Source organism: Lissotriton vulgaris, chromosome 3_1, assembly GCF_964263255.1.
Source record: "Lissotriton vulgaris chromosome 3_1, aLisVul1.2, whole genome shotgun sequence".
Taxonomy (NCBI): Eukaryota; Metazoa; Chordata; class Amphibia; order Caudata; family Salamandridae; genus Lissotriton; species Lissotriton vulgaris.
The window spans coordinates 834760946-834783823 of NC_141689.1; the positions used below are offsets into that span (position 1 = coordinate 834760946).

Consider the following 22878-nt stretch of genomic DNA (forward strand, 5'->3'; position numbering starts at 1 on the left):
TAGATAATTTGTCTGCTAACAGATGATTTCAAAGAGTTTTTTCTTTGTCTTGCAAACTTCAAATTTCAATTTAGCCTCAGTACCCATGAGAGTGGTGACATCGGTCCATATCAAAATCCCCTTCAGTCTCCTGTGTTACCGCAGTCATGATCCAGGACAAGGTACACATTTCACAACAAATGCTAACCTGTCCAGTTTTTCAAACTCGGCATCAAGCAAGGCAAAGGCACTCTTGATCTTCTCCATTGCCTGGTTCCGCGTGACACGGAAATCTCGAAGCTGTGATGCCTGGAAGGGTGAATGACAGAAAGTAGGTCATGCCTCACATACTGAGAGTGATCCAAAATAAAATAAAGCACCTGGGGTCTATTTATTAACTTTTAACGCCGTGTTTGTTTGACCAAATTGAAACAAAACAATGCAAAATCTTTTTCACCTATTTACTTTCCAGTGTAAAAATAGTTTTATACGGGAAAGTAACTTACCATGGGTAGTGCTTGGGCATTCCCATGCAATCAATCTAGGTTTCTGACGCTGATCTCTATTTGCTTAAAAAAGTAGACACGGTTTAGGGCCTAATTTATGAGAAGTGACACATCACTGCGTGAAAGCAGCGATGTGTCACTTCTCAGTGCGCCCTCTTTGCGACATGATTGATGTGTCATATTTACTGTAAGATGCATCATGTTGCAAGGAGTTACAGATACGTCAGTATTTCTGACGTATCTGCATGACGCATTGCTGGAGTGTGTCACAAAAGTGACGTAACTCTAGCATGTGTCCTTACACATGGGTCAAGCCCCATGTGAAAGGGCCTGCTTCAGTCTTATGCCTGCTGTGAGGCAGGCATAAGATATTGACACATTTGCGTCCTAGAAGTGGTGCAGTGAAATCTTATAGATTTCACTGCATCACTTCTATGACCGTTTGTTGCGTCAGAACCCCCCACCCCTGCATACATTATACCTGGCGCCGGTATTTTGTGGAGCAGGGGTTTACAAAGTGACGCATCTACCTAGATGCGTCACTTTGTAAATATGGTGCAACAGGCACATTTTTTTTTAAAGTGACGCACCAGCGGTGTAAAAGTGATGCACGGCCCCATAAATAAGGCCCTTAGTGCCAGAAAATAGCGCACCTTACAGATACGCTAGATGAAGGAGAAATGCTTTTATTTCTCCTTTTGTTTCCGGCTTTGCACAAGCGTTGCACTGTACAGCTCACATGCAAAGTGGGAAAAGGTTTAAAGTTAGTCTAAGCATAGTATTTTGTACTGGAAGGCAATCATTGCAGTTCAAGCCTATGCTAGATTCACTGACACTCCGTTGCACTATGGTGCAAAGGTGTGCCCTTGGCGCACAACCACACATTTCAGCCACACATTTCAGCCCCACCATTAGGAAGAGGGGAGGAAGTGCCATATTTCTGTGAATATGGTGCTCCCCTGCTCTCTCCTTCTCATACTGTGCAGCAATTGCGGCTGGAGTACTGCACTGTGTGAGAATCTGTTAGATCTGGCCCCTGGTGTACTAATTTTCACGTTGGTACCGCTGGAGTCAGGAGTTTGGGTAGACACTGCTCCAGGAAGCCATGTTTTAGATTGATTCTTTGTGCCAGCTGCTGCACTGGCTCTTTTCTCCCATTCCTATGTATAACATGTAGGTGTGGACCACAACCAAGCATTGCTATAACGCAGGCAGCAGTTTTATGAAGAGCAGCTGTAAATTATGCTTCTTTTGGGACTTCTAAGCAGAATGTAGTAGTACATGTAAGGCAGGCATTTCAGTATGCAAGCCTAAGACTTTATTGCGGTAGAGCGCTCCATTACAACGTGTTCCACTTGTTCTAAGAGGCTGAGGGGTTTCTTTTGGGACTTGCTTTCGCCCTACCTGGTGCCAGAGACGGTATTGCTGCTGTTGCTGGGGCAGAACCGTGTGGCTCAACAGGCTCCTGCTCCCATTCCCGCCAACAAGCAAAGGAGGCTCTGTGACCTGTGTGCTGGCCCCGGGACTACACCACCCAAAGTCCCCTGAGGGGTGCACACCATTTGCGTCATCGTAAAGCGCCCGGAGGCGCTTAAAACAACTTTGCGCCTCCCGCGGCGCGGGTTTCTTTTGGGACTTGCTTTCGCCCTACCTGGTGCCAGAGACGATATTGCTGCTGTTGCTGGGGCAGAACCATGTGCCTCAACCGGCTCCCGCTCCCACTCCCGCCAACAAGCGAAGGAGGCTCCGTGACCTGTGTGCTGGCCCCGAGACTACACCACCCAGAGTCCCCTGAGGGGCGCACACCATTTGCGTCATCGTAAAGCGCCCGGAGGCGCTTAAAACAACTCTGCGCATTTCGCGGCGCGGGACGTGCGCGGGCCAAGGGCGGGCCCATTTGTGCCCGTTAGTGGCTGATAGAGGCTGGGCTGGGCCCCCCTTGACACTTCGTGCCCGGTATTACTGGACAGTGATACATTTTGCTCCAAGGGAGAAGGGTTGGGTACCTTTCTTAACTTTTTATTGTATTTATATTGTGGGTGGCACGTATTAGTTGTCCCATGGCTGCTTCAAGTGATGTAAATGGGGGATGTGCCAAAATGGGTGGTAGTATGGTTGGGACTCTCGATAGCTTCTTTATTAGAGCTTCTTCTGTTATTGATAGGGAGATTGAAATAGTGGAACGGCGAGTATCACTCGAAATGGAGCATTCCAAACGTTCCTCGTTGGGGAAATTTGCTAACATCCCCTCCCTGGTACAGCTATCATTGATAAGTCAAAACCAAACCCTCTCCGACTCAAATCTTGGTTTACCCAATAGCGACCAGACTGAAAATACCCCACCCGCAGGGTTGGTTAGACCCCCTGTTCAAGCATCTCGGGTCTCTACCAGATCCACTTTGCATCTGGCCTCAAATAAGACAGAGCATACTATAAAGGGAGACCAGGCTGTTAAGAGGAAAAGGGGGGTAAGGTTCTCAGAGATTGAATAATGTAAAATCTACTAAAAGCAATAGTGGTTCTAAAATAGGGAGGGTGGTGATAGAGAATTCTCCAGCCCTAGCTAGTGTGACCATTCCCTCAGACCCAGAGATGGGCCGGTCACATTTGGATAGGGGGGAATCTGGGTCACAAGGCCAAACGGATAGTTTTTGGGTAAGAATGGAGAAACTTTTTTCCTCTCTTTTATCTCCACTAAATGACTGTCTAAGGTGTATTGAGGAGCACCTCTGTGTCCTTGACACAAGGGTGGGCCCAAATTTAGAAGTAAACCAGACAGTGTCCCATATACCTAACAACTGCTCAGCACAGACACGCTTGACACTCATCCCTGGTGCATTACTTGAGCTAGATGGGGTAAATACGCAAAGCCCATCGGACAATACACAATTAGAGAGGCCAGTTGTTGCACCTCCGAGAAGAGTGCCCGCTTCCAGTAGTCATGGAGCCCAAGACCCCCAAACTCCATATCACCTAGAGGATAGCACTCGAAATAGGTTGTGTCCAATGCTGGTAGAAATGAGACCTAATGTAACAGTTTTGGACCTCCCGCCAGATTTTACGCCCTACGTAAAGTAGTCCTTGCCGGGTTCCCAGAGTTGGGTACAAACACAAAAGAATCTTATGAAGAACTTAAAAATAAGTCTACACGCTGGCTGAATAAGCATAGGCCTCTACCCCTACATGTGTCTAGTGAGATCATACATGTACGAAGAGTAGGCTGGGTTGGGAGGAGTGAGAAACATATGAAAGGAGATTGTATTGTGCTAAACTTTAGAGACATGACCACAGTAAAGTATATCTGTGAATGGGAAAGAGTGGGCATGGCCACCGGTATTGAATCCTATCCTCTCTCCTATTTTTACCCAATCCAAAATCCTGTGGTGAGAAAGCGTGTGGTGGAAGCACCTCTTGCCACCCGATGCCCCGATAGGAGATAGGGAAATGATTCCATCTATAACGTCTCAGTAGTGAACAGATTTGGAATACTGGATGAGGAGGATTGACTCACCTGTTCTAGTGCCCAAACCCCACCCCTGGTCCCGCATGATACTGGCCCACCCCATGGGAATGTCACATTGGATGATACCCATTTGCCAAACCAGACCCCTATTAACCAAAGGCATGCTAGCCCCCACTGTAATAGGGGAAACCACGCTCTGGAAACAGTGGGGGGCATTAGAACGGATACTGGCGAGCCGTTGAGGATGGAGTTTAGGTCCCCTGTGCATGGGTGCATTAGCATGAGTGGGATGTCAAATACAGATCCTCAATACGTCAAGGTTCCTTCCAGCCTAGACTAACAAGGGAAAAACACATGCTCACATTGGCCTCCTGGAATATTGCGGGTCTAAAGAGTAAAACATCTATAGTTGAGTGGTCAGATCTGGTGTAGGAACACGATATATGGATCTTCCAGGGGACATGGGCTGTTGACCCCATCTACCACCCAGGGTACCTACATTTTCACAAAGCGGCAGTAGGAGGGAAGATAGGTAGACCATCTGGGGGTTTAGTTATCTGGATCAGGCAATCTATCAACTATAGACCAATGGAAATTACTGTAAATAGCCCAGATATCCTGGTTGTAAACCTGCAACAGCCAGACCAACAGCATATCCTTATCGTTAATGTATATATCAGAGGACAGCCAGGTGGGCGAAGCTCTAGTACATTTTTGGATCTGGATACTTTCTTTGATTTTGTTAGGCTTGATTGTTACACGATAATTGCTGGGGATTTCAATTGTTCATTCGAGCCCCTAAACCTTGATGGGGAAAATCTTCTTTCAGAAGAGGATGTCCAGTGGAATATTCCTCCCCTTGATCTTGAGCCAATCAAGAAGTGGACCGAATCGGCCCTGCAATGAATGGGTTTTTGCCTAGAGCGTGGTTTTAGGACAGCAAATGGGCGATCCATCTCTGACAAAAAACGGTAGGGAAACCTATGATAATGGTATATATAAAAGTCAAGTACATTTTATCCATATCAAGATTGGGCAGTGGTCAATCTTGGGAAATATGAAGATCCAGAATCGCCCAGAGAGCGACCATAACCCAATCTTGTTGAGTCTCCAGCTTACTGGAGACCTAAATCGTACAAATCAAACTGAGATAGCTACTGCGGATGCCCTGCTTACTAATGACCTATGCAGGGTTCATTGGGCTAGGATTATTGATGATCCAGGGGTTCTGGAAAAGATAGGGGTGGAGGTAACACGTCCTCTGGGTGTTTTGCATTTACTCGAACCCCAGGAAGATATAAATGGGAAAATAACTTCTTTGCATGACGAGTTATTTAAGAAATTTAAATCCCACTTTACTAAAATAAGCAAACCCCTAAAACCCATATGTCAACCTCCTATTAAATCATGGTATAATAAGGCATGCTGTGAATCTTACAGTTTATTGGTGGTAGCAATAAGGTCGAAAAACATGATAAACATCAGGAAGGCCAGGTTAAACTATCGCAAAGTTATAAATCATGCAAAAAAAGACTGGGATGAGAATCATTGGCTAGAGCTCTTAGATGCTAGCAAATTGAAAAACCTGACAACGTTCTGGCATATGGTCAAATGGGGAAATTCATCCCACTCCCAAGTTCCTGCCAATCATGTCTCCACTGAGGATTGGTTTGAGCATTTTGGTACTCAGTTTTCAGGGTTGGATTTGGATAATCAGTGTCCCCCCTATGACCTACAAACGCCACCCACATCTCAAGTTTTAATGTTTACCAGGAAAGAGGTTGAAGATGCTCTAAAAAAGGTTTCTTGTGGAAAAGCCCCGGGATTGGACTGTATCCCTGCAGATCTCTTTAAATACAACCCAGCTAATTGGGTGCCCTACATTGTATTCCTTGGTAATGCTATTGCAAGGGGGGCATGTATTCCGGATTCATGGCGAGGAGCCAAGATCCTGCCAATATACAAGAAGGGGGATCGTTCCATCCCGGGGAACTACAGACCAATCAGCTTGATTGATTCCATTCAAAAAATTGTTGCAAGGTTGCTTTTAGCAAGAATCCAGAGATGGATTGAGCTTGAAGATATATAGTCTCCTCTACAGGCAGGGTTTAGAACATGCACAAGTACCATTGAGCAGGTCTTTAGGTTTTTATTGCTTTTTTGGAGAGTAGTAACTCTCCAATAAAGAGTGGCACTATTTATGCCGCCATCATTGACCTCAAGTCAGCATTTGACTTAGTGCCCAGGGCCAAGTTATGGAGGGCCCTAAAAAACATAGGGATGCGCCAGGAGCTCTTAGATATAGTGATCAAGCTACATGAAGCGAACTTTGCACAAGTTCGCTGGGGAAAGCAAGGGCAGGTTACCAATTGATTTGCAGTGTCCCGGGGTGTTAGACAAGGGTGTGTACTAGCGCCAACCCTGTTTTTGTAGTTCATAAACAGGGTTGTGCAGTACTTTTCTGCTTTTCCAACAGATGCCCCCTCTTTGGATGGCATTAAGATTCCGCAACTTATGTTTGCGGACGACACGCTAATGTTATCAAAGACCCAGATGAGGCTGCAAGCGGCCCTGAATAAATTTGAAGAATTTTGCTATGATAACGGCCTACAGGTAAATGTAGCATAAACTAAATTTATGATCCTTTCAAAGAGCAGGTCAGTGGTTGTTCATGCTACAATGAATAACATACAGTTAGAGCAGACCAAAGTAATGACCTACCTGGGGCTTGTTTTGGAGAGTAAACTAAGCTGGAAGCCCAAAATTGATACTCTATCTCTTAAGTTTACCCAGCTCTCAGGGAGCTTAGTCAAAGAACAAAGATCCTCGCTGACAAAAAGGATAGGTCCCGCTTTAAAGATCTATAATTCCCGGATAAGTTCCGCGATCCTGTACGGAGCGGACCTCTAGAGCTTTGCGGACCTCTCCTCGTTAGTTAACGTCCAGAATAAATTTTTAAGAAATTTAACAGGTCTCCCTCGCTCTAGCCCATTGAGAAGCCACTACTAATGGACTTGGGATGCCACTCAATAAAGGATGTGGCACGTTATAAGCCCGTGGCTCTATGGAGGAGGATCTGGACAACCCCCGAACTGGCACCTTTTGCAAAGGCAATTCTGGATGTTAGATCTGTTCTGGGTTCGGGTAACATCTTATGGTTCAGACAAGTAAGAATCCTCCTTGAGAACATGGGATTGTGTAACTTGTGGCTAGATCCTGCTAATAACCCATTTCCCCCCCAAAAAGCCTTTAAAGATCTATATTGGCTATCAGTTCGCCAAAAATATATTGCACAGTCGAATGCCTCTTCTTTGACTGGAATGTTCCTTGAGCATAAACTCGACCCTTCAATAGAAGATTATTGGGATACTATCACCAGGACTAGTGATAGGAAGCTATACCACCAGTTTAGGGTTGGCTCCCTACCAATAAAAACGTTTACCAAAAACTGGAATGGTCAGGAGGATGAATTTTGTCAATGGTGTACCGATCAAAAGGAATCAATTGCCCACATATTTTTTATACGTCCCGCCTACATAGCCCCACGGAAAAAATGGCTTAAACCTATTTGTCGGAACATTGGTACAGGGGTTGGGATAAAGGCACTGAGAATCCTTAGGATCGACACAAAGGAACCTCTGGTAATAGCGGTAGCAAAACTCTTAGGGTGGATGTGGATCATTAGGGCCAAATACTAAGATATGGATTGGTCCTGCACTATCCTGTAATGTTCATATCGTGAAATCGTATTGCATTCCTTAAACCACTATATGCTGCTATATCCTATGCTGCTAGCACCTTTTATGGTACAAATTGTTTTAAGTGTACATATAGTTTTAACCTACTGTTTAGCCCTAACCTACTGTCGAGCCCTTGAATTTTCACCTATTACATTCGCAAGCGAATGATAATAGGCGAAACGCCTATTATCATTCGCTTGGGAATGTAATAGGCGAAAATTCAAGGTCTCGATCGACTCGTGAAACCACTGCGGTTTCTTCACAGTGCATGTGAGTCACGTGACCACAAAAGCGGGTCACGTGACCACACAAGCACGCAAATCTCCCTATTCCGCAAACAGCATTCATTCAAAAACACAGAAACCCCCGCCCCCATCCGGCTTCCCTCCGCACATCTGCCTGCCACACTTCTCATCCCCTCGCTCGCATTCCCGCCCCCCCACCAGGCTCTCCCACCCCCATCCGGCTTCCCTCCACGCATCTCCTTTCACCATGCCTGCTTCTATCCCCACACTTCTCCTCCCCTCGCTCGCATTCCCCCATCCGGCTTCCCTCCATGCATCTCCTTTCACCATTCCTGCTTCTATCCACATGTCTCATCTGTGGCCCTTTCCCACTGATTATTTCTCTTCCCTCTGTAACTCTAGCTCTCTCCTTCTCTAGCTTTCACTCTCCACCTAACTCGCCCATCTATCTTTCTCCTCCAATCTACTTGCTCCCTGCTGCTAGTCTTCCGCGTCACTCTCTCTTCCCACTCGAGCCCACCTCCCACCCAGTACGGATCGAGACCAGTTATGGGTTATCCTCCGCCACCTTCTCCTCCGTCAGGCATGGTTGTCGCCTGCTTGCTCGCAATGTGCATGCCCCAGGGTAGTGAACCGCCCCAAAATTGCGAGGGACATACTTACCACTGATGTGCCGAAGAGCATGGGTTCGAGCCAGTATGTAGGAAGCGACAGCAGTTTGTCCCGGTGCATGTGAGTGAGTGGCAAATCCAGAAAGCCCAGTATGCCATTGCAGTTTCTGATTATTTTTTTCCTCGTTTGGGAAGTGCAGTTTTGTTTTGAGAAACGCACCAGAGTGCACGGGTATAAAACGAATTGCCTGATCACACCATGCACGGGTAAACTTGGAAATGACATAACCAACCGTGCTGGCCTCTTCACACCTTCGTTGTCCGTCTTGAGTTTTACCCAGGTTGGAAACAACGGAAGTGTCGATCCTAAGGATTCTCAGTGCCTTTATCCCAACCCCTGTACCAATGTTCCGACAAATAGGTTTAAGCCATTTTTTCCGTGGGGCTATGTAGGCGGGACGTATAAAAAATATGTGGGCAATTGATTCCTTTTGATCGGTACACCATTGACAAAATTCATCCTCCTGACCATTCCAGTTTTTGGTAAACGTTTTTATTGGTAGGGAGGGTCTTATTGGCATTGTCAATAACAATATATAAATATAAAATGTCATTTAAAAAACCAATAGCTTCAACTTTCCAAATGCGAAACCTTTTGGCAACGCCAGTGCTTGTTTAAACTTGATGTGTATTATATGATGTCATATTTTTATGTTTGTGTCTTTTATGATGAAATATTCGAAATAAAGACATGAAATGAATGATAAGATTAAAAATAGGCATTTGCAATGCAATCGGTCTCACATTTCAATCAATAAATCAAAGCATTTATATAGCGCACTACTCACCCGGAGGGTCTCAAGGCGCTAGGGGGGGGGGTCCGCTACTGCTCGAACAGCCAGGTCTTGAGCTGCTTCCTGAAGGCGAGGTGGTCCTGGGTCAGGCGGAGGTGGGTCGGTAGGGAGTTCCAAGTCTTGGCGGCGAGGTAGGAGAAGGACCTTCCCCCTGTGGTGGCTCTACGGATGCGGGGGACGGCGGCGAGGGCGTGGCCGGTCGATCGAAGCTGGCGTTTGGGAGCATAGAAGTTGAGGCGATTGTTGAGGTATCCTGGGCCTTGGTTGTGTAGGGCTTTGTGTGCGTGGGCGAGGAGACGGAAGGTGATTCTCTTGTTGACCGGGAGCCAGTGCAGGTCTCTCAGGTGTCTGGAGATGTGGTTGCGACGGGGGATGACCAGGATGAGTCGTGCTGAGGCGTTCTGGATCCGCTGGAGTCTCTTCTGGAGTTTGGCAGTGGTTCCGGAGTAGAGGGAGTTGCCGTAGTCCAGACGGCTGGTGACGAGGGCCTAGGTGACCGTCTTCCTTGTCTCAGTGGGGATCCTCCGGAAGATCTTACGTAGCATGCGCAGGATGTTGAAGCACGACGAGGAGACGGCGTTGACTTGTCTGGTCATGGAGAGGGAGGAGTCCAGGATGAAGCCCAGGTTGCGTGCGTGGTCTGTTGGTTTGGGTGCACTGCCTAGGGCGGGGGGCCACCAGGAGTCGTCCCAGGCGGAGGGTGAAGATCCCAGGATGAGGACTTCCGTCTTGTCCGAGTTCAGTTTCAGGCGGCTGTTCTTCATCCATTCGGCTACGTCTTTCATCCCTCCGTGAAGGTTGGCTCTGGCGGTGGCGGGGTCGTTGGTGAGGGAGAGGATCAACTGGGTGTCGTCGGCGTAGGAGATGATGTTGAGGTTGTGCTGGCGTGCGATGGCTACGAGGGGGCTCATGTAAACGTTGAAGAGGGTTGGGCTGAGTGAGGAACCTTGAGGAATGCCGCAGATGACTTCGGTGGCTTCTGATCTGAACGGGGGAGGCGGACTCTCTGTGTCCTTCCGGCGAGGAAGGAGATGATCCACTCCAGTGCCTTCTCCTGGATTCCGACGTTGCTGAGGCGCTGCACTAGGGTACGGTGGCAGACAGTGTCGAAGGCCGCAGAGATGTCTAGGAGGAGGAGGGCCGCTGTTTCTCCGTTGTCGAGCAGGGCTCGAATGTCATCGGTTGCTGCGATCAGGGCGGTCTCGGTGCTGTGGTTGGCCCAGAAGCCAGACTGCGAGAGGTCGAGGGATCCGTTCGTCTCGAGGAAGGCGGCCAGCTGCTTGTTGACGGTCTTCTCGATGACTTTTGCAGGAAACGGGAGCAGCGAAATGGGACGGTAGTTCTTGAGGTCGGTGGGGTCGGCTGATGGCTTCTTTAGTAGAGCGCTGAGTTCGGCGTGCTTCCAGCTCTCCGGGAAGGTGGCGGTGTCGAAGGAGGTGTTGATGACGTCCCGCAGGTGGGGTGCGATGACAGCGTCGGCCTTGTTGAAGATGTGGTGAGGGCAGGGGTCGGTCGGAGATCCGGAGTGGATGGAGTTCATCATGCGGACGGTGTCTTTGGTGCTGACCGGGGTTCAGGCGTGGAGGGTGGTGGTGGGGGGTGGGGGTTTGGTCGTGGCGTGCGTCGGTTGAGTGCTGAAGCTGTTGTGTATGTCCGCGATCTTGTTGTGGAAGTAGGAGGCGAGGGAGTTGCAGAGGTCTTGCGAAGGGGTGATGTCGTTGTTTCTGGCGTTGGGGTTGGAGAGCTCTTTAATGATGTTGAAGAGTTCCTTGCTGTTGTGTGCGTTTCTGTCCAGTCATTCCTTGAATGCAGTTTTCTTGGTGGCGTGGATCAGTTGGTGGTGTTTTTGGGTGGCGAGCTTGAGGGCAGTCATGTTGTCCGGTGTTGGGTCTCTGCGCCAGGCTTTCTCGAGTGCTCTGCAGTTCTTCTTGGAGCTCTTGAGTTCGTCGTTAAACCATGGGGCTTTCTTGCTGCCAGGTCTGCTCGGCGGGGTCTTCAGAGGGGCGAGGTCGTCTGCGCAGTTTGGGACCTCATATGTATTTAGCTAAGCAGCACATTAGCCTGGGTGCTGAAACATCTACTGTTCTTTAACATGGAGGGAAAGTAACCACCAAACTGCGTGACACACCAGGTATGGGAACACATGGAGAGAAATATTGCCTTTAATTGGGAAATGGTATAGCCCAGAGCTCTGTTTTTAATATAAAATCAGGGCCTTCGCTGGTCATATCACTAAAAATACAATATTTGAAAAAAATATTATTGTCTAAGGGTGTTTGTGGAAGACAATTTTTATGGACTGGAATCTAGAGAATGCTAAAGTGATTCTGGTATTTTAGTGACCTCTGCTGGTCGTTTTCTATCAAGAAAGTTAAATAGAGGCAGTTGACAGAAAAATACAAAAAAGAAAGTCCCTCAGCAGAAAGCAATTCCGAAATGTTACTGACCTCTACTGGTCGTTTTCTATCAAGACAGCCTAATAGAACAACAACAAGAAAGTCCCTAAGTGGAAGCAGACAAGTCCTAGGGCTGATCTCCAGAGCCCACAAAGTACATACACATATAAGTATATACTAAAGTATAAACAATTTAATAAATAAAACGAATTTCGTAGCATGCCCGGGCACCACAAAATGCGATGCAGTGCGCTACGAAATTCGATTTATTGATTAAATTGTTTACTTACCTCCAATTACCCATTTTCCGGTTTTTAGCACCCCCACCCTGCTCCTCCCCCGCCCCGCCTTTCTGCCCCACAGAAACTCCCTCCACAGGCCGTGGCTGATGGTTACTATGGTTATAAATAGCCAACAATGTAAATCTCTTCCTATCTTACTGGATTCAGGAGCAACTGGAAACTTCCTGGACATCGCCCTGATTAAATCCTTTGGTATATCATTCCTCAACAATGATCAGACAGCTATAGATGGGTCCAAATTATCCTCAGCACAGATCACCTACTATTCACGGACCGTGGTCCTTATTTTTGATGATGCACATTCAGAGTTTTGACTTGATTGATACTCCCGGTTTAAGGGCTATCCTACGAGTGTCGTAGTTAAGGAAACATTACCCTAAAATTGATTAGGCAGCCAGATCAGATACTTTGGATTCACAGCATTGCTTACAATATTGCTATCAAGAGGCTGCTAATAGGCTAACCCCATTGATATGTGCCATGCCTATCATGTCAGTAGTAGATTAACTCCTCAAGAAGTACCAAGAATACATAGATGTATTTGACAAATCAGCGCCTCTACCTCTGCATCACAGTTTTGACTGCAGAACTGATCTCTTGCCTGAGGCTGTTTTACTGTGCAGCAGGATTTACATCCTTTCTGAACCTGAATCCCGTCATCTAAAGGAGTATCTTGATGAGTATATTTCTTTTGGATTTATCTGTGATTTCTCTTCACTGACTTTCTCACACCAAAGAAGAGTGGGGAGCTACTTGTCTGTATTGATTACAGGGCAAGTAACAAAGTTATTACAAATATTTATTGCCCCTCATTCCAGTGTTACTGAATCAAGTGAATAAAGGCACTATTCTCACGAAATTGGATTTTTGTGGAGCATACTACCTGATCTAGGTTTGTGAGAGGTACGAATCGAAAACAGCATTGGACGAAGTATAGCCTTTTTAAGTATTGCGTTATGCCATTTGGCCTATGTAATGTCTGAGCAGCATTCCAATTCTTTATTAATGTGGCCCTGCAGGAATTCCTGGATGTTTATGTAATAGTCTATATAGACAATATCCTATTTTTCTCCCAAACCAAGCAGCAACATGTAACCCATTTTAAGACTGCCTTATCCTAAATACAAAAGAAGACCTTATTCGGTAATTTGGATAAATAGTTGGATAAATAGTTTTGGCATCAAACCCAAATAGAGTTAATAGGATTTGTTATATCTCCAGAAAGAATATAAATTGATAACAAAATGTGGATCCCATTCTTTCTTGGCCAACTCCTGCTAGTGTTAAGGGCATACAAATACTGTTTGGGGCTGCCAACTTTTATAGACACTTCATTACTCACTTTTATGATATCATCACACCTATTGCTGCCCTGTTGAAGGAAGGGACTCTGTTTTATTGGACAGAAAGTGCACAGCAAGCATTTGAGCTTCTGAAGATCAAATGTACCACAGCTCCGGTTTTGCGACATCCAGACCCCACCCAACCATATTTTGTGGAAGCTGATGCCTCACAATATGCAGTAGGGAGTGTGCGCACTCAAAGATACAAAGAGTCAATCAATCAATCAACCAATTAATCACCCCCACATTCCTCTTCGAACTCTGGGCTCCCCCTGGCCAGATGCGGAGCATGATACGGATGCCTGTTGCCTGGAGCCCGCTGTGGACGACTGGTGGACCGAGCGGAGTCAGTGATTGCCTACTAGTCGAACTGTGGCGGTCCACCGGAGGTGCCCGACTCGCCTGTAAACACCACCGCTAGCGCCGGACATCGTGGAAGTGGACCCGGACTTGGATCACTGCTGGCGCCTGAAGTATGACGGGAACCCCACTGCGGAGTGGTCCTGCCCGCCTGTAATCACTGCCGAGACCCCCGGTGTCCCGCTCACGTTGGGAGTTGTGCACCCTGTCCCGCCCGCTGAGCTCTGTGCCTGGCCGTTCGCTCCAGGGCTGATTTCTGCACATCACGGCGATACCAGAGGAAATAGGCGCCCCGCGATTGTGGAAGCACAGGAGAGGCAGAGCGGACTGACCGAGCGCAGGCGAGCAAGGGCGACCCCACCCGTTGAGCTCTGTGCCTGGCTGTTCGCTCCGGGGTTGAATCCTGCGCACCACGGCAACACCAGAGGAAATAGGCGCCCTGCAGCCAGGATGAGCTCGGCGTCCCCCCCCCCACTCCACCCCTTGAGGTACTACGGAGCCGCGATCTTGGAAGTTGATGAGAGGCAGAGCGGACTGACCGAGCGCGACCCCCACCCCCACGGAGACTCCCATGTGAACGAGGAACACTCGCTCGCGTCTCGGTTGCAGCCGGATGCCCTTTCGCCCCCCCCCAACAAAGGACACGTGGGAATCGAGGCTGCCCCCAGTTGCCCGCTTCTACACAAGCGAGCTGGGCAGGTGAATTGCAGGAAAGGGGAAACAGGCAATCGGGAAACACGCAACAACGCCTATCGAGGCGGGAGGGGATGCAGCTCAGCTGCTCTGGCCGTGCACGAGCATTAACCTGCAACCTGCCCTAAGTCGATGCACAAAGCAGCGGTGTTCATTCTGCCTAGACCGTCGTTAAAGGCAAAACTCTACAGTCAACATCAACGTACTTGCTGAGCATAATCTATAACAAGGTATTTATTTACCCCACTCGCTTGTACACAGTTTTTAAAATAAAAAACCTTCTTTGTTCAAAATGGCGGGGGTCATAAAACTGTAGCAATAAATCCCCTCCTGTACCTCCGATGCCCACGAGGCTCCTCAACTTAACTCCTCCACACAAGACCACCAAAATAGAGATAAGACTCCCTTCAAGTAAACTAGGAACTAGGGCTTGCTCAAATGGAAACTGAAACTCCCCTTCCCTGCTCTCAAAGCAACAACAACAAACAAAGGACTATCGTCTCTATCTCCACTATTTGGCGGCCATTTTAGACTGGTCTCTCTCTCTCTTTGGCGGCCATCATGGACTAGTCTTTTTCACTATATGACCATACCCTAAGAACTAGCCTCTTTAGACTAATCTCAACTACCGAGTGTCTGCCTTTTATTGCAGTATTATAGTCCTACTTATATTTAATGCACCGATCGCTACCTCATATATTTCTGGCTGCTCACTGTGTCACTGTGTCATTTTTGAATCATGTAGCTTTTTGTTTGCACCTGTATTTTGTTCCAGTATATCATTATTATTATACTTCTACTTGTATACTGTACATTTTTATAAGCTGCACTCATCTCACTTTTTATTCTTGTATTGCACTGACTGCTACCTCATATATCTTTGTACATTTTTTGTAAACTGCACCCATTTCACTTTTTACTCCTGGATTGCACCAATTGCTACCTCCTATATTTTGGTTATGATGGTTGCTCACTAGTGTCAATGTGGTTCCATGTAACTTACTGTTTGCATTTGTTTTTGCACATGTGTATCACTATATTTCATCCTCCCATACCCACCTAAACCGCCATCCCAACATGGATCCCATCGGCAAGCACACATATAAAATCAACTACCCATCCACACTCACCAAGAAAGCCGCTAAACGCTTTAAACACAACTTCCTGAGGTCCCACCCTGAAACCCCCTTTGCCGACACCTACTTCTCACCGGTCAATGGATCCCTGAACACCGATATCATCTTCCACACCACACGCGAAGCTCAATGGAGAAAAGCGTTCCTCACCTTAATCACCGTCTCCACCACCAGGAAATCCGCTCATGGCCTAACTCTCTCCATCATACCATCCCAACTCTTCCCAGGCAGAGCCACCATTACTATCTACAATAACGTGATTGTCCTATCTCAATCCACAGACAGGAACCTGGAACTACTAGACAACCTGTTCCCCACTTTCAAAGAGCACCTCTCCAATCCGCTGACCGACACTCATAGCTCCTCCAGTCCTACCACCCCTGACCTCACAGCTCCCACTACCCACAACCCATCTAACCTAGTTCAGCACCAGGTAACTGCTACACACTCCTCATTTAGAGACACACCTACCACCCCTGACTTCCCAGCTCCCACCCACAACCCTTCTATTCCAGTTCAGCATCAGGTAGCTACCACACTCACCTCAAACACAGACACAGATCTCTCCCCCTCCTACACCACTCGCACCCCCACCCCCCCCTACCAACCCTCGGACCTCCACACATACCATTAACACTCCTCTCACCCCTGACATCACAGCTGACATTAACACTCCTCTCACCCCTGACATCACAGCTCCCACCCACAATACATCTAACCTAGTTCAGCACCAGAACGACACACACAACGATGATTCCTACCCTTTATCCCCCCCCCATTCTTAGCCCCCACTACCTTCTAACTAACTACGCAGAACACACCTCCTCTCTTAATTTAACTCCCCCTCCCCACAACAGGACCATCTCCAATCCCATTTCCCCCCCACTCTCAGCCCCCATTACCCTTCCTGCACCCCCACCTCCACTAACATACACACATCCTCCACCGTGATCTCTCCGCCTACCACCAATGCCCTCACACATATCACCACCCTCCTCCCTACCTCAGCCACACCCCTCCCGCCCAAACACTCTCTCCTCCCTAACACCATCCCGTACTCTAACACAACGGAGCCCTGCATAAACACCAGCCCACTCCCCCACCTGCACGCTAATTCCCTGGTCAGTCATTCACCTCTGATTTCCACCCCCACCTCCAACACCTACCCCACGCTGGACAAGATTATGGCCACCCTCTTCCAGATCAAAGAAGACATGCACATCATCAAAGAACTACTCTCCACACACCCCATACACCCCTCACCCACCTCCACCTCCCCTCCCAACATGTCCCCTACCCTTCCTGTTGACTCTCTCACTCAACACTCCCCACACCGGACGTCAATCCCTGTTTGCAATCGCAACAACCGCCCTCGTCGCCCGGCAACCCCCCACTCACCTCCACCTCCCCTCCCAACATGTCCCCCACTCTTCTGGTTGACTCTCTCATGCAACACTCCCCACACTGGACTTCAATCCCTGCTAGCAATGGCAACAACCGCCCTCGACGCCCCTGCAACCCTCCTTCGGACCTCGACACACTCTCCCTCCTCCGCTCCTACGAACCAGCTCCCCAAAATAACACATCCACCACACACCTCACCATTCCCACGATACACTCAAATCCCCTTAGACCCCCCACACTAAGCAGCAGAATCTCCATCCCCAATAACCTTAGAAAAGTCCCTCTCTCTCTAGAACCCTCTACCACCCTCAACACACCCCGCCTCAAATGCACTCTCCTCAACTTCAGATCGGCCTCGAAACATTCCGCCGCCATCGCTGATCTCCTCTTAACGCTGGTCCTTGACCTAATCACCCTGACTGAAACCTGGCTAACTGAATCCTCGTCACCTATAATGGACATTCTGGTTCCTCCCAACTACCACATCATTAGACTCGACAGGTCAGGCAAAATAGGTGGTGGAATCGCATGCATCTACAGGAACAACCTCTCTGTTCTGAAAGTCAATCCCGCCTCCCTAGCAGCCACAACATCCTGTGAATACATCTGCCTCGACATTATTAGTGAGGGCAAACCAATATGCTCTCTTCACAGCATTTACCACCCACCCAGGGACAGCCTCACCTTTTCCCAACAAATCATGGATATGATCTCAACCAATTCCGGTCGGCAGCTCACCCAAATATACCTTGGCAACTTCAACCTCCACTGGAACGATCTCAATGATGCGGTGGTAAATAGTCTTAAAAATGTCCTCAATGCCCTTGACCTCACCCAAATATGCAACAGCCCGACCCACGAGAAAGGCTCTATTCTCGACCTTATCATCTCCAAAGAGGACTCTATCCAACTCGAGTCCATCCAACCCTGTGACTGGTCAGATCACCATATTGTCACATTCTTCATCAATGAAAAAGTTACATTTAACCCGGTTCAATCCTCCAAGCCCAAAGTCTGGAAAAGAGACCTGAAAAAGCTCAACCCCAGATCTCTGCCTCCTAACAGCTGCAACCTCCTACTCCCACCAACCGACGCCACGGGCGTTCAATCCCTGACTGACCACTATCTCAACGCTATGACCTCAATAATTAATGAGGCTGCACCCATGAAGCTAAAAAGAGTCTCTACTAAAATCTCCAATCCATGGTATGACGGGAGTCTCAATGAGGATAGACGAGACATGCAAATGGCAGAGCGCACCTGGAGATCAGCTCCCTCTGCACTGCACCTAAAAACTCTGAAGAAAAAGAGAAACGCCTATTTCAGGAAAATAAAACGCTCAAAATCAGATTTCTTCAGCCTCCAGCTCGACCAAGCAAAAAACCATCCCAAAAAACAGTTTGAGCTAATCAGAACACAATCCAAGGAACAACCCCAACCACTCAGCACTGTACGCAAAGCTCCCTCCTGTGAAGACTTCTCCGCTTTCTTTATCCAAAAAACTGACAACATAAAGAGCGATCTCCTCATTGACACAAGCCTCTACTCCAAACCCCACTGCATAGCACCCACTCAACCAAAAAACAATGCTACATGGTCAACCTTTGGCACCTACTCTGAAGAAGAAATTGGCAAACTGCGCAGCACCTTGAAACCATCCAATCACCTCACGGACCCCCTTCCTGCTAACGCTGTAAAAGACTTTATCCCTTTGCTTCTCTGTAATGGCTGGATTTTCTGTTTAGATGGGATCAGCCCCCAGGGGCCCCTGTGACCCAGCCAAAACGTACTCACCTTCCCTCCTCAGATCGTATTCACAATGAGTAGATATACAGATAAATATACAGGTCGCACCTAAGGATGGGGAATGACAATATATGTATGTACGGATTTTCTACAATATCTTATTCACATCAGTTGGTCTCGCGGCCACCCGACCCAGACCGTTCTACCCTAGGGCAGATCTGACACACAATCCGGTGTGTCTACACATGGGCCTGCAGAACCCAATGCTCCCTTTTCCAAACTGTTCGCAATCCTGCGAAACTACACACTAGTTCGACCTCCTAGTGTTCTCACTTATTCAAGCCACAATCCAGTGGGTATACACACTGGTAATTCCCCCCCAGTGCTCTCACTAACGCCGCATATCAACGACGACCACATTCCTATGAACAGTTATCAGGAATATCTCAGTTACCTACTCGGAATAAAACTACAATAATAACTTTGAATATAGTTCCAGATTGAATAGTGTACTCCCTGCCCTTGACATCAAAGGTCCACTCACTCCCTCTTTATTCGATCACCATTTACCTGATCGGGATTTCTCATCCGTTCACCCAAACAGCTTTCGACTAGAAGTGCAGTTTACCGAGATTGAACACAAGCACCAGGTACACAATAATTCTATATGAATTAGGGTATTTATTAACAATAGACACAAATCACATTACTATGCAGCATAACTTTAGCAAGAAAAAGGTAAAGATTAGAGTGCACATCCTAGTTAAGGTAGACAGATATCACCTTGTTAGTGGGAAGTCTGGACTCGGCAGTCATCTAGGTTCCCTTCTCGTCTCTGTATCCTGGCTCGCCTTGCAGTCACCCTCAGCCGTCACGAGTACACGTCTGCACCGCTAGGCTCAACCTCGTCTGCTTCCCCTCAGGACACCGGAACCTTGCTGATTATTAGCTACCGTCTCTCTCTCTCTCTCTGTATCAGTGCGCTCCGCGCTACTTCTCGTTCAGTCTTTCTCAGAGAGTTTCGGTCTTAAATCCTTCTCCGACTTCAAAGATGGCGACTTGTCCACCATGAAAATGAATGATGGCAGAGATGCTAACGGCTAGATGCCGCCGACGGACTAACTGACAAACTGACTAACACCTTCGCTAATATCAAAGCCCGTTCCTTCATGGAAATTCACGGCCAGTAACCTGCCGCCCACCAAATTCTTGTACCTCCCCGTACCAAGGACACTTTCCCAGCCGGCCGGCCTGAAGTTGTGTCTTCGGAGTGGAGAAAAATACATTCCTTCGATAAGGGTCAGCCTGAACCGGTTCTCTCCAAGCGAACAACAGCTTGAAACTAAAACATTACACTTCACCTAGAAAGCCTTCTCGAGCTACCGGGCAGAAAGCAAAATGGAGTCTGTCTCGTTTAAGGCCTACGGAGCCCACAATATGCATAGCTCCATGGAAAATAGCCCAGCATGTTAGCAAATGAGCGAATCATGACTAATACTTATATATCTATCCCCTAACTTAAATTCATAAGCCTTACTCTAAGGAAAATAGTACGAAAATGCCCTAATATATGTAAGATAGGGTCCCTGTCTATCGGCCTAATCCCTATACTATGGGGGTGATAGGCTGGAGTCACTCTCCATCATTCTCCTTCTCCAAAGAGCTAGCAAAAAGGCAGCCATAACATTACACCCCTTGACTCCAGTCTATTAACCACAAACTAAATGGAGCTAACGTCAGTAGACGAATAATATGAAACAAAATTAACTGATCTACGACCCTTACTAAGTCTAAAAAATTGTAGCAGGGAAGGGATACACTGAATAAAGCAACAAATAGCTATTAGGATACAAATAGTAACAATAACCCCCCCTAAAATTTGTCGTATGAAATGCATGTCAGGGAGCCAATTAAAAAGCCAGTCAAAGAAACCCTGATCTATATGTTCTCTAATTTCTGCAGTCAAATCGTGGAGTTTGTTAATGTGGGATTGGATAGCTTTAGAATGGTCAGACAAATTAAAACAGCATAGACCTTCAAAATCAGAACATTCATGTCCATGTTTCAACAATAAGTAATCGATAGCTGCGCGATTCTGCAAAATAGCTCTACGTTCACCCTGGGAGTCTAATAACAAATCAGATAAAACAGTAGATGTTTGGTTAATGGACTTGACCATCCAGCAGGCCATTTTGCCAATTGTTTTGGCATTATAAACGGCCAATGCTGGCACTCCAATAATAGAAAAAGCTAAACTAAGATATTCTGATCTAGAATAGAGGTGAACAGAGGAATCACAATCTTCATGCAATGACATTGAATCACGTACAATACGGGAATGTGAAGTAGGATGTGAGGAAAACATTAGCAAACTTAATCTAGTGATGGCACATGGGCCACCAGAAATATTCGCAGGAATATAGGGCCAAGATGAATTCCCACAGGAAAAGAGCCATCCAGCTGGCAATAGCATTGAACGATAATGGCTAGTGGCTACTAATAAACGTTTACATGTCATGTTATTTGTAACTGAAAGACATGAATTAGGAAGTCTCTTCAAACATAACAAACGTTGATGAGATGAAAAAGTAGTAGCGGCTTGGAGCTTCAGCCGCAAACACTCAGTAATAGCTTTAGGGTTACAGGTCATAATGAAGCAAAGGTCTCCAGGGGTAATATTAAAAGTAGTAATTCTGGAATTAATAGGGACATCAAGGTCTGGAATAAGAGTACATGAGGGACAGAATTCATGGGCCGCGAAATCACCCAGAATAACATTAGGTCGGGCATTAGATACATTAAAGATATGATGAAGAGTTTCAGTGGATGCAGGGACAGCTACCAAACAGGTCGCTAAAATGTCAATAACACTCTTCATGGGGGTAAGGCAAAAATGCGGAGAGTTCGTCACCCGCCTTGCGAGTGTGATCCAGAAATTGGAAGATTTCTCCAACGCGGACCGCGGGGCTCTTATTATCCCATCAACCGGCGTCGGTGGATCCTCTCCTCTTCCGGCGTAGCAAGCCAAAAGGAGTCCAACGCCGACACATCCTGCAGCAGCAATCCAAAGAATGATCTGAAAGAATACAAATACAGGCCTTAATCATTCTCGTAAGTAACATTTATCAGCTGGGACAGCTTCCCAGCCATCTTTCCCTGGCTTCATCACCAAAACGGTGTTGTCATGACTGGTCGCAATAATATCAGCCTGTTCAGGAGGATTTTTAGGCGATTGCACCCATATTTTAGCTCCAGGAAGGTCAGACGATCCGAAGCCTTTTTGTCCTCGCACAGTTAGCAACGTTGGGGCAGAGCCTTTTTTGATCTCACCACTGAAGACAGGCATAATCAATAACTGAGCAACACGGTCAGACTTTTTGATGAACAAATCCGTCTCACTGCTATTAAGCAGGAGAACTTTAATCTCTCCCTGGTAATCACTGTCAATTACTCCTCCGAGTACTTGTACACCTTTCAGGGCCAGGCCAGATCTAGGGGCAATTAATCCAAAACTACCGACAGGTATACAGACACCAATGCCAGTTTCAACAATGATTCGATCTTTTCCGGGAAATGTTGCATCATTTAAAGCATGCAGGTCGAGGCCTGCGGAACCTGGGGTCGCTCTACATGGAGCCAAAGCACCGGGGGTAATTTCCCAATACATTACAGTATTTGCTATAGAATTTGGTTTTGCATCAACATGTGGAGGAAATAAACGCATCAAAGGAGATTCAGCATGTAACAAAGGGCGATTATTTAAAATTAACAAAGCTTGAAGTAGGACATCTCTCCACTGGCTGTAACGGTCATCAGTCAACTTGCGCAACTGTTCTTTCAACAAGCCATTCATTCTCTCAATCAGTCCTGAAGCTTGTGGATAATATGGAATATGAAACACCCAATCAATATTATTTTCCATACAGAATTCCTGCACCAATCTTCCACGAAAGTGGGATGCATTGTCTGATTGAATCTGGAATGGGACACCATAGTACAGAGTGATTAGCTCCAGGGTTTTAATAGTATTCACTTGGGTAGCGTTCCTGCAAGGGAAAGCGACCAAAAGGCCACTATAAGTATCAACCACTGTGCAAATG

The 22878-nt window shown here is 47.1% G+C and overlaps 1 protein-coding gene across 1 annotated transcript in view; it reads right to left on the reverse strand.

Moving 5' to 3' along the window:
- The window catches only part of LOC147727101 (RING finger protein B-like), a 677508-nt gene that overhangs the window by 191915 nt on the left and 462715 nt on the right, over positions 1–22878 (reverse strand). The window contains exon 17 of the mRNA XM_086963055.1: positions 188–288. Within this exon, the coding sequence (XP_086819181.1) occupies positions 188–288 (101 nt within the window). The remainder of the gene's footprint in view (positions 1–187; positions 289–22878) is intronic.